The sequence below is a fragment of the Staurois parvus genome, unplaced genomic scaffold (assembly GCF_062004578.1).
Source record: "Staurois parvus isolate SC_StPar_1 unplaced genomic scaffold, SC_StPar_1.0 ptg000452l, whole genome shotgun sequence".
In the NCBI taxonomy this organism is placed as follows: Eukaryota; Metazoa; Chordata; class Amphibia; order Anura; family Ranidae; genus Staurois; species Staurois parvus.
In genome coordinates this window covers 1,100,212-1,112,500 of record NW_028318248.1, presented here as the reverse complement: position 1 = coordinate 1,112,500, position 12,289 = coordinate 1,100,212, and the positions used below count along the sequence as shown (strand labels likewise).

The 12,289-nt window shown below is 41.1% G+C and overlaps 1 protein-coding gene across 1 annotated transcript in view; it reads left to right on the top strand.

Annotated features, from left to right (window-relative positions):
* Window positions 1-56: 56 nt before the first annotated feature.
* TRIM24 (tripartite motif containing 24) overlaps window positions 57-12,289 on the top strand; it is a gene marked incomplete at its 5' end in the record, with an annotated part of 37,030 nt that continues 24,797 nt past the window's right edge. The window contains 6 exons of the mRNA XM_089688709.1: window positions 57-185; window positions 2,749-2,899; window positions 6,757-6,886; window positions 7,701-7,817; window positions 8,506-8,620; window positions 10,510-10,656. Coding sequence (XP_089544835.1) covers window positions 57-185; window positions 2,749-2,899; window positions 6,757-6,886; window positions 7,701-7,817; window positions 8,506-8,620; window positions 10,510-10,656 — 789 coding nt within the window. The remainder of the gene's footprint in view (window positions 186-2,748; window positions 2,900-6,756; window positions 6,887-7,700; window positions 7,818-8,505; window positions 8,621-10,509; window positions 10,657-12,289) is intronic.

Genomic DNA, 12,289 nt, shown 5'->3' with positions numbered 1-12,289 from the left:
TCTCCTAGCCATGATAAATTCTGTGCCTTTGACCTGTTTCTTACCTCACTTTTTTTTCATCTGCAGTTGGGATAATCCGCTGTCCAGTGTGCAGTCAGGAGTGTGCCGACAAAGACATCATAGAAAACTACTTTGTGCGAGACACCACTGAAGTTCCCAGCAGCACTGTAGAGAAGCCGAGCCAGGTGAGATTTCTATCTGTCCTGTTCTATGGCTTAGTGTTGGCTCCTCTCAATTGCATAGGAAGGGTGCGGAAATCTTCATAGTGGGGACACAAACAAAATCCTACCCTTTTCTCAACAGGATCAAAAACTTGAAGGATAACTACTTTTAGCACAGCAGCATAGTGGTTAGTGCTTCTTTCCTGCGACACTTGAGTCCTTGGTTTGAATCCTGATAAAGACACTGCATGGAGTTTGCATGTTCTGCTGGTAGGTTCATTGGCCCCTGTCTAAATTGACCCTAGTCAGTGGAGTGCAGGGACCTTTATATAGTAAGCTTCCAGGGTAGGGACTGAAGTGAATTTACATATGTAAAGCTTCAGAAATTGTAGCTGCTATGTAAAGGCCAAAAATAAATGGTACAATTATCGTATAAAACTCAGTTGCTTGTCCCCCTCCAAAGACATCCCCATGTAGATTGCTGAGTGCTGCCTGTCAAGAGTATTCCAGCTAGGCCCAGCTTATTCTGCATGCTGCTATTTCTATTCATACCTGAAAGTAATCTACAGTAATTCCATAAGACTTGAAACGAGGGTGTGTTTTCATATGTGTGTAAAAAAAGAGGAGCCTCCTTTTTCTTTTCTTTTTTTTTCTTTTTTTTTTTTTTATTGTATTAAATTGTTTAGGAAATAGGAAAAAGCTGAAAATTTCTCTGTGTTTTTTGTTATTTTTTTTGTGTGTGTGTGTGGTATTTGTGAAATTTCATAAGTACCTAATCCTTCCCTGCTTTACTTCTTATGTCTTTGTCCCCATTCCAAAGGGGCACAACAGGAGCACAGATGGTAGCAAAAATTTACTCTATTAGAAAGAAAAATTGAACTTTGATTTGGGCGTTCTATTTAAAAGATAATTTTACTAAAATTTAGTAGTTATTTAAAAAAGTCCTTCCCTTCTGCGGTTTCCCGCGGTGCTCCTGACACCTTCTGCCTTTTGAATAGCCCCTCCCCCCAGCAAGCCACATGCTAGAGGAGGTTACTCCTGTGGGTTCTACCTGGAGCCACCCTCTGTGTCTATTGACACAGGGTGGCTCGCCCCTGCTCCCTAGTCACTGGATTGATTGACAGCAGAAGAAGCCAATAGCTCCAGTGAAGAGGGAGAGTGGGCGCAGCAGCACTGCTATTGGGCGCAGCACTGTTTTGAGATTGGACTCTGGTAATTATTTATGGGGATGGGGGGAGCTTCGCCTAAAAGGTTTTTTTTACCTTTTAAGGCCTCTTGCACACTGCAGCTTGAAACAGTTCACTACAGTGTTTTTTTGTTTGTTTTTTTTAACTAATTTAAAATGCAGGCCATTGTTTACATTGTGGCTGTACACCCAGGCGTGTAAACAAGCTGAGTATTCTTGCAGTAACTAAATAAAAATTTGCATTCTTGGTTAGTAATTTGTGCCAGTGTACACAAATATGCACATACGAGTATAAATTTTAATGGGTTTTGCCTAGGAATATATTGTGTGAGAGTGCAAATGCACGCAAAAATATGCTCAAAACAAATGCCTGAAAATATGAGCTGAAATGCTGATGCTCAAACATCAGCAGGCAAAAGCAGAAAGGCAAAAATCATTTGGCTTTTAAAACCACTTTAAATTTACCTACAGTTAAACTTTGTCAACTATTGAATCACAATCTCTATTTCTGTCTTTGCAAAATTTGGCTTGACTGTACCCTGAGAACATCTGAACTCTGTTTTGTGAACGCTTGGGGAGATTTATTAAAACTGATGCACACAGAATCTGGTTCCTCTGACAATAAAACCTGGAACCTGATTGGTTACTATGCACAAAGCTTAATTGAACAAGCTCAAGTTAGAAGCTGATTGGTTAGTATGCACAAGTCCACCAGATTCTTATGCAGGCCATAGACGGGTCGAAAACCAGCCGTTTAAAAAAAAAAAAAAAAAAAAAAAAAATCGGTCGTTCAATAGGCTGACGTTACCACCAACGGTAAAAAAAATCAGCCGATTTTCGTCCTGTCTACGGCCGGCTCCACTATTATATTTGACATGAAAAAGTATTGCGGTAGCAACAATGTATCTATTTGTATCCATTTCGGATACAGATGTTTTTATTCAGATACAAATAGATACATTGTTGCAACCACAATACTTTTTCATGTCAAATATAATAGCGGACTGGAATTTTTTCTTTTTTCTTTTTCTTCTTGCAGGTCAAGGCTCATGTGCAGATTTTTTATCGGTAAAATGCCCATCATTGCCAGGAAAATCATCCGATTTTTTTTTTTCCAACTTCACTGATAAAAAAAAAAAATGCCAATATCCTGAAAACTGGCCAACCACTGATGGTGTGAAAATCGGCCGTTTTTTTTTTTTTTCTTCGGCCGATTTTCGACCAGTCTATGGCTTGCATTAGGGTAGTTTTAGTAAATTTCTGACATTATGTAGATACGAACATTTCTCATAGCTGTAGCTCATGTATTTTTCATACTGTGAAAGGACCATTGTGAGTTTTTTTTTTTTAATCTTTGCAATAATCAGGCCATCTCAATTTGGGTATTTCCTGTGTCTTTAGCAAGTTTGCACAAGCTGCGAGGACAACGCAGAGGCTCGAGGCTTCTGTGTAGAGTGTGTGGAATGGCTGTGCAAGAACTGCATCCAGGCCCATCAGAGGGTAAAGTTCACCAAAGACCACACTGTGCGCCAGAAGGAGGAGGTTCCGCCTGGTGAGTGACTTCTCATTATGTTCTGTGTCATCTGACTTTTCTCTTTCAGGGTCAAGTTAAAGGAATTGTAGGAAAGTTCATTGCATTTAAACAGCTACCTTTTTCTTGTATTTGTTGGGGACTCTGATTGCTAAGCACAGTCCTCTCACTCTCCCTACCTACTTTAAGACCAGGCCTTTGCTGACACTTTTTGTTTACATGTAAAAATCAGTATTTTTTGCTAGAAAATTACTTAGAACCACCGAAAATAAATAAATGGAAACACACACACACATTTTTTTTTTCTCAGGTATTTTCCAAAACATATTTAAGCTATAGTTCTATAATGGATATGGGCTAAAAGTGCACACTTTCAGGTTTAATTTGAGGGTATGTACAGTCAGGTCCATAAATATTGGGACATGGACACAATTCTAACATTTTTGGCTCTATACATCACCACAATGGATTTGAAATGAAACGAACAAGATGTGCTTTAACTGAAGACTGTCAGCTTTAATTTGAGGGTATTTACATCCAAATAAGATGAACGGTGTAGGAATTACAACACTTTGCATATGTGCCTCCCACTTTTTAAGGGACCAAAAGTAATGGGACAGAATAATACTCATAAATCAAACTTTCACTTTTTAATACTTGGTTGCAAATCCTTTGCAGTCAATGACAGCCTGAAGTGTGGAACGCATAGACATCACCAGACGCTGGGTTTCATCCCTGGTGATGCTCTGCCAGGCCTCTACTGCAACTGTCTTCAGTTCCGGTTTGTTCTTGGGACATTTTCCCTTCAGTTTTGTCTTCAGCAAGTGAAATGCATGCTCAATCGGATTCAGGTCAGGTGATTGACTTGGCCATTGCATAACATTCCACTTCTTTCCCTTAAAAAACTCTTTGGTTGCTTTTGCAGTATGCTTTGGGTCATTGTCCATCTGCACTGTGAAGCAGCGTCCAATGAGTTGTGAAGCATTTGGCTGAATATGAGCAGATAATATTGCCCGAAACACTTCACAATTCATCCTGCTGCTTTTGTCAGCAGTCACATCATCAATAAATACAAGAGAACCAGTTCCATTGGCAGCCATACATGCCCACGCCATGACACTACCACCACCATGCTTCACTGATGAGGTGGTATGCTTAGGATCATGAGCAGTTCCTTTCCTTCTCCATACTCTTCTCTTCCCATCACTCTGGTACAAGTTGATCTCGGTCTCCTCTGTCCATAGGATGTTGTTCCAGAACTGTGAAGGCTTTTTTAGATGTCGTTTGGCAAACTCTAATCTGGCCTTCCTGTTTTTGAGGCTCACCAATGGTTTCCATCTTGTGGTGAACCCTCTGTATTCACTCTGGTGAAGTCTTCTCTTGATTGGTGACTTTGACACACATACACCTACCTCCTGGAGAGTGTTCTTGATCTGGCCAACTGTTGTGAAGGGTGTTTTCTTCACCAGGGAAAGAATTCTTCGGTTATCCACCACAGTTGTTTTCCGTGGTCTTCTGGGTCTTTTGGTGTTGCTGAGCTCCCCGGTGCGTTCCTTCTTTTTAAGAATGTTCCAAACAGTTGTTTTGGCCACGCCTAATGTTTTTTCTATCTCTCTGATGGGTTTGTTTTGTTTTTTCAGCCTAATGATGGCTTGCTTCACTGATAGTGACAGCTCTTTGGATCTCATCTTGAGAGTTGACAGCAACAGATTCCAAATGCAAACAGCACACTTGAAATGAACTCTGGACCTTTTATCTGCTCATTGTAATTGGGATAATGAGGGAATAACACACACCTGGCCATGGAACAGCTGAGAAGCCAATTGTCCCATTACTTTTAGTGCCTTAAAAAGTGGGAGGCACATATGCAAACTGTTGTAATTCCTACACCGTTCACCTGATTTGGATGTAAATACCCTCAAATTAAAGCTGACAGTCTGCAGTTAAAGCACATCTTGTTCGTTTCATTTCAAATCCATTGCGGTGGTGTATAGAGCCAAAAATGTTAGAACTTTGTCCATGTCCCAATATTTATGGACCTGACTGTACATCCAAATTAGAAGAAAGGTTTAGGAATTAAAGATCTTAAGAGTAGCCATCCCCCTTTTTCAAGGGACCAAAAGTAATTGAACAATTGAATATAATCATAAATAAAATGTTCATTTTTAATATTTTGTTGAGAATCCTTTACTAGCAGTGACTGCCTGAGGTCTGGAACCCATGGACATTACCAAAGAATGGGTTTCCTCCTTTCTAATGCTTTGCCAGGCTCTAACTGCAGCTGTCTTCCGTTGTTTGTGGGTCTTTCTGCCTTTAGTTTTGCTTTCAAGTGAAATGCATGCTCAATTGGGTTGAGATCAGGTGATTGACTCGGCCATTGCAGAATATTTCACTTCTTCTTTTCCTTCAAAAGCTCTTGGGTTGCTTTTGCAGTGTGTTTTGAATCATTGTCCATCTGTACTGTGAATCGCCGTCCAATCAACTTTGCTGCATTTGGCTGAATCTGGACTGACAGTATATCTGTAAACATTGCAGAATTCATCCGGCTGCTTCTGTCTTCTGTCACATCATGAATAAACACAAATTACCCATTTCCCCTGGAAGCCATGCATGCCCATGCCATCACACTGCCTCCACCATTTACAGATATTGTGTCCTTTGGATCATAAGCTGTTCCAAGCCTTCTTCACACTTTTTTTTTTCTTCCCGTCATTCTGGTACAGATTAATCTTAGTTTCATCCGTCCAAAGAATGCTTTTCCAGAACTGGTCTGGCTTTTTTTTTTTTTTTGTTTTTTGGCAAAGTTTAATCTGGCTTTTCTATTCTTCAGGCTTATGAATGGTTTGCACCTTGTGGTGAACCCTCTGTATTTGCTCTCATGAAGTCTTCTCTTGATTGTAGACTTTGACAATGATACACCCACCTCCTGGAGAGCCTTCACTTGTCTGGATGTTGTGAATGTGTTTTTCTTTACCATAGAGAGGATCCTGCGATCATCAATCACTGTTGTCTTCCATGGACATCCATGCCTTTTTATGTTGCTGAGCTCACCAGTACGTTCTTCTTTTCTCAGAATGTACCAAACTGTTGATTTAGCCACTCCTAATGTTGCAGCCATCTCTGATGGATTTGTTTTTGTTTTTGAAGCCTTACAATGACCTGTTTCACTTGCATGGACAGCGCCTTTGCATTTGGAATCTATTGCTGTGAACCTACATAATGCGTTCAAACACCACACTTAGAATCAACTCCAGACATTTTACCTGCTTAATTGATGAAGAAATAACGGAGTAGCCCACACCTGGCCATGAAACCGCTCTTGATTCAGCTGTCCAATTACTTTTGGACCCTTTTCAAAAGGGTTGATGGCTACTCTTACACTGACCTGGTTGTAAGGAGGAGAATCGCATAATCTATGGCCTCCCTTACTTTCCTCATTTGTCAGGGTCCAAGGAGAGCACAAAGACTAAATCACAAAGGCTGGCCTTGCACTGTAACGGTCATGGGATCACTAGATAAAACGCTAAAACTGGAAATATACGTGCCATAATTTGAGTGATTCTTTTGTAACGCTTTCCTGTCCTGCCGTTTTTTAATCCACCATTTGATCAGTGTATGCAGCCAAAGGCTGCAATACTGACCTGTGTATTCTGGTGGGCATCTATTCTGGTTTGTCTGGATGCAGGTATCATCTGTGAGGGGAGGTTTAAAATCCCTGTGTATACCATGCTTAAGATTTGTGTTTATATGACTTGCTTCAGGAATAGCTGTTAATATGTCTGAAGGGACTAAAATGTTTACAGCTACTTTAATTTGACATAGGAAGATTGTAGATTTCCTTCCTAATGCTTTAGATATACTGATTTATTTCTTCTTAGCGGTTGGAGGCAATAGCCAGCGTCCTGTTTTTTGTCCGTTCCACAAGAAGGAGCAACTGAAACTTTACTGTGAAACCTGCGACAAATTGACATGTCGGGACTGTCAGCTGCAAGAGCACAAGGAGCACAGGTATGGACAGGCGCTTCGCCAGTGGGAACATAGTATGTGATACTGGGGGAAAAGACCAAAGATCGTTAACCTGTTATAATATTACAGTTGGTTAACAAGGAAGAACAAAAGAGAGACAAACAATTGTCCCTTAAGCTGGCCATAGATGGTTCGAATCTCTGCTGAATCGGCTGAGATTCGAACCTTCTGTGGGCTGGCTGATTGTTACCAATTCGATTGTACGACTTTGGTACAATCAGCATTTCAGATATTCACATGCATTTTATTGCTAACGGCTTTAGCCACTAGGAGTCCATCCCTGTGTTCTTCCAGCAGGGATGTCTCCCCGAACAACCCTAAATTTCCCCTTCCCAACCAGGACAACACAATAGGTTCGCGAGAGGGATTCCCCCATCAACACTGACCTGGTTGTAGGGAGGAGAATCGCATAATGTATGGCCTCCCTTACTTTCCTCATTTGTCAGGGGCAAAGGAGGGCAGGTGCAGCACAAAGACTAAATGGCAAAGGCTGGCCTCGCACTGAGGTCAATCTTTTTAATAAATTTTTATTGTTCCAGATGTGCACACTGAAAGCCCTGCCTGGGACTTCCCCCCCCACTGGGGTTTATCACCGTAGAAGTGGGCTTGGTCATGGAAAACTATTAGTCTGTAAGGTGAGACACATTAGAGTGGGAGATATCCAGCAGGATTTCCAGTGTGCTACATTCTACAATGTGTGACATTCTATTATGCTACATCCTACAATGTGCCATCTTTTGAGCGTTATTCTGTCTGGTCTGCTCCAAATCCTATCACAGAAACATTTTTCTTCAAGGTACCAGTTTATTGAAGAAGCTTTTCAAAGTCAGAAGGTGATCATTGACACGCTAATCTCAAAGTTGATGGAAAAGAACAAATACATTAAATTTACTGGAGACCAAATTCAAAATCGGTAAGTGTGCAAGGCATCATTAAAGCTCCATGTTCGGGGTGACTTAAAGGCTTGACACTGGCTAGGCTAGGTCCTTTCACTGTGAGTCTTGGCTCTAGTTTTAACATATGTGCCCTTTTAACAAACTGCTTCAAAAGTGCAATTAAAAGTGATAAATATATAAACCAAAACTAAAGTGCCTCCTGTCAGCCTTCTGGACCTTGTAATATTAGGCTTGTCTGATATCTAACGGATGGCATCATCTCATATATTAGTGTAACCTTTTAAGGGCAATTCCATCGAAGCTGGAGTTATGGATAGTTTGTCTATGGTAGGTAAGAAAAAAAAGACAAGGATGTATGAAATATCTGTTACAGAGTCTCCCCTCTTTCCTTTTTCATACTGACCACGTCAGGCATGGAAGCACCACCATCCCAGTGTGGTCACGTTTATTTGCATTCTACGTGGGAGCACAACCTGCCTGTATTCCAGTGGTCACACTTGTGTTTACATTTCATTGTCCGCACAATGTACTGCAGTTTCTCTGCCTCCTGAAGACCCCCCCTTTCCTCCCCGCCTAGCTCCAGTGTTTCTGTCTCTGCATTTTACACTGGATTGTGTCTGTACTCTGTTCATTTAATTAGAATATACTCCAACCTTGACAGATTCACGGCAAACGGTTTCAATAACTTTTTTTTCCCCTTCGCAGAATCCTTGAAGTTAATCAGAACCAAAAACAGGTGGAGCAGGACATCAAAGTAGCTATCTTTACCCTTATGGTGGAAATCAATAAAAAAGGAAAGGCTCTGCTTAATCAGTTGGAGGTAAAGAATGTATTTTTGTCACAGCAACCAATTAGCTACTGATATTTTTGTACCATGATTGTGTAGCTAGATATCCAAATCTGGGTCACTGTGGTGGGAGATTAGTGTAAATGGGTTAGTTTTCCCCATCAACAGCACTGTGGAATATGTCAGACCTTTATAAATGTATAATAGTTTGTGGTGGGGCATTAGAGTGTATACTCCTCTAGTGCAGACACTCTAATGTAAATGGCACAGTGTTTTCTGTAAGACACTGTAGAATTCAGTACGAGCTATAGAAAACTAGAAAATGTAAATGGTTGAGAGTGGAGATCCAGGCCGAGCCATTTTAGGCTCTCTTCGGGGTCATCATTGGTCTATGTAACCTAAGAACCACCTATGTCATGTTGGAGGTACGGTGGAAAAATCTTGGTGCTTGGGCATCAAAGAGACCTTTGGTTACATAGATGCTTTGTTTTAAAGCTGAAGTTTATTCTGCTGATTATTTTTTCTTGATAGCAGTTTACTATAACATTCACTCCGCAGAATACACCCTTCTGCTCAAAAGGCATCAACTGTTGTATGAGCTTGCCTGTTAAAAATTGGCACACACCACCTTCTGTCAATTTCAATATGGCACACTGCACTTACTGTGAGCAAACAGACTATTACAGTATTCTAATGTATACAAGATCTCCTCCAATCTTCACTGGCAACAATGTATCCTCCCTCATAAAAGCTAAGCTCATTGGCAAACCTTTTACCAGTAACATTCTGTTATATAGTTACAATCTTTCAACTATGAACTTATTTCAATCCATAAATAATAGCTTGTAGCAATGTCACCTTGTCTCCACATCCTTCCATGCTCAAACCTGTCCTCCTCAAGACATTTGCTAAGATTAAATAGAAGAGAGCCCCCTTCTCCTTGTGCGTTAGTTTTGTGGATGTTTTGCCATCGAGCTGAGGACTTATATAGGAGAATACATTGTTGTCCGTGAAGAGGACTGAAGGAGATTTTGTATACACTGTAAACATGTAATTGTCTCCTCACATGCTCCTTATGCCATATTGAAACGAACAGAAGGATGGGTTTGCAGTACTGTGACAGGCAGACCACTAAGTAAGCACTGTTTTATAAGTTGTTACTTTCTAGATTTACATTTTGGGAAGGGGTAGAACAAAGATGCTACTCTATTATAGATTTCTTCTTTATGTTTATTATATATTGCGTTCTTTGATCTCCTGCCATCCTTAATGTGCTAATAACCTCCCTAAACCTTTCAGTTTGCATTATACATCTTTGTTTGGACACAGTGATATTGATTGGTCTCTGTGCTTCTCTATGCAATCCAGGTAGATCAAGGCTGGTGGGAGGTTGCTATACATAGCTTTTTGAAAATGTAACACCCTGCCTCTCCAGAGTCCTCAGCCTTGATGAAAGTAGTGGACTGGCTTTTTAGAGGGTTATGCAAATGGAAAAGGCCTTTAGAAGGTGGATGTCAGTCTGGATGAGTGGCTGTTGCTAGTCAGGTTGCATTTGCATGCAGACCACCATTGGTAATGCCAAAATGATTGGTAGAACTGAGTGCCAATGAATAAAAAGAACAGGTTACAGTTAGACTGGGGAGGAAGATGATGGATGTCTTCCAGTCAGGTTAAGAGGTGGGCTCGATCTGATTTGCTGCAGCTTCCAAGTTACACTGTGAGACGCTCACTTTGTGCAGTGAAATCGGAGTAAGCCTTTTTAGTACAGGGGGCAGCCCACAACTGTGCAAGACTGAAAGAGAGGGCTGGAATTCGGGGTTAAAAAAAAAAAAAATCCTGATCGCTTGCCCCATAAATGTATAGCATTGAAGATTAATGGAAAAATATTTACGTGACAGTCTTCCATTTCCCTCCTATTGCAGACCCTGGCAAAGGATCGCCGCACAAAGCTCCTCAAGCAAAAGAATGAAGTGGATGGTTTTTCCAAACAACTGGAACATGTAGTGTACTTCTCCAAATGGGCGGTGTCCAGTGGAAGCAGCACAGCATTACTGTACAGCAAGCGGCTGGTGAGTTTTCTAGTTCTGTCATGGAATTTGTTTTCTACTTTCAAACTTTGTCCTGGATACCTTGGCCCCAGTCAGACTATTCTGTAACCTTACAAATCCTTCTATCACAATTATACTGCAAAAAAGTATATATAAAATCTCCACCTATTATCATTTTAAAAAAAAAATTTCCGTGATCTTAGTGATTTATCCTGGGATGAGACTGTCATCAGTCTGTTGCAGGCAGGAGGAAGTATTTCTGCATTTTCCTCTGCCCCAGTGATCAGGCTGCAACATTGTAAATTTGTGGCACGTCACAAGGTGAAGCTACATCTGTGTTATTTGAACATAGTCAAGAACTGCACAGGCACTAGGATTTACATGACTGTCATCTCTGAGCTGGCAAGTCTAGGAAATACATGGTGAGTCTGGAAGAGGCCAGGACAAATATGGTTCCTTCCTGGAGAGAGAAGCAGATAAACACATTGTTAGGGGCAGCACTGTGATCTTTCTGAAAGGCAATATATGCCTGGAAGTGGCACATTACTAAGCATGTAGCACAATTGAGATATATTGCATCTGTTGCTAGGTCCACTCTATGCACGCAACAGTATGATGGATGAGATTTTCTCTTTCCTGAGCGCACCGTGAGGCGTGCAGTTTTTATTTTCTGGCTGTGATTTCATTATGTATCTGGCCTAGAAAGCTTTTTGTTTTTACAGTTGCAAGAAAAGGTATGTGAACACTTTGGGATTACTTGGAGTTTTGCATGAATTGGGCATAAAATGTGCTCTGAACGTCATCTAGGTCACAACAATAGAAGAACACAGTCTGCTGAACATAATACTACACAAACATTAGATGTTGCCATGGTTTAATTGCACATAACATGCGAACATTCACAGTGCAGAGAGGAAAAAGTATGTGAACCTTTGGACTTCATAACTGGTTGACCCTCCTTTGGCAGCAATAACCTCAACCAAACGTTTCCTGTAGTTGCAGATCAAGCCTGCACAACAATCTGGAGTAATTTTGGACCACTCCTCTTCACAAAACTGTTTCAGTTTAGCAATATTCTTGGGATGTCTGGTGTGAATCGCTCTCTTAAGGTCATGCCACAGCATTTCAATCGGGTTGAGGTCAGGACTCTGACTGGGCCACTCCAGAAGGCGTATTCTGTGCTGTTGCAGCCATTGTTTTGTTGAATTACTTGTATGCTTTGGGTCATTGTCCTGTTGCATCAGCCATCCTCTGCGGAGCTTCAGTTGGCGGACAGATGGTCGTACATTTTCCTGCAAAACGTCTTGATAAACTCTGGAATTCATTTTCACATCAATGACAACAATCCGTCCAGGCCCTGAGGCAGCAAAGCAGCCCCAAACCATGATGCTCCCTCCGCCATGTTTTACAGTGGGGATGAGGTTTTGATGTTGGTGTGCTGTGCCTTTTTTTTCTCCACACATAGTGTTGTGTGTTCTTCCCAAACAACTCAATCTTGGTTTCATCTGTCCACAGTATATTTTGCCAGTAGTGCTGTGGAACATCCAGGTGCTCTTTTGCAAACTTCAAACGTGCTGCAATATTCTGTTTGGACAGCAATGGCTTCCTCCGTGGTGTCCTCCCATGTACTCCATTCTTGTTTAATGTTTTCCTT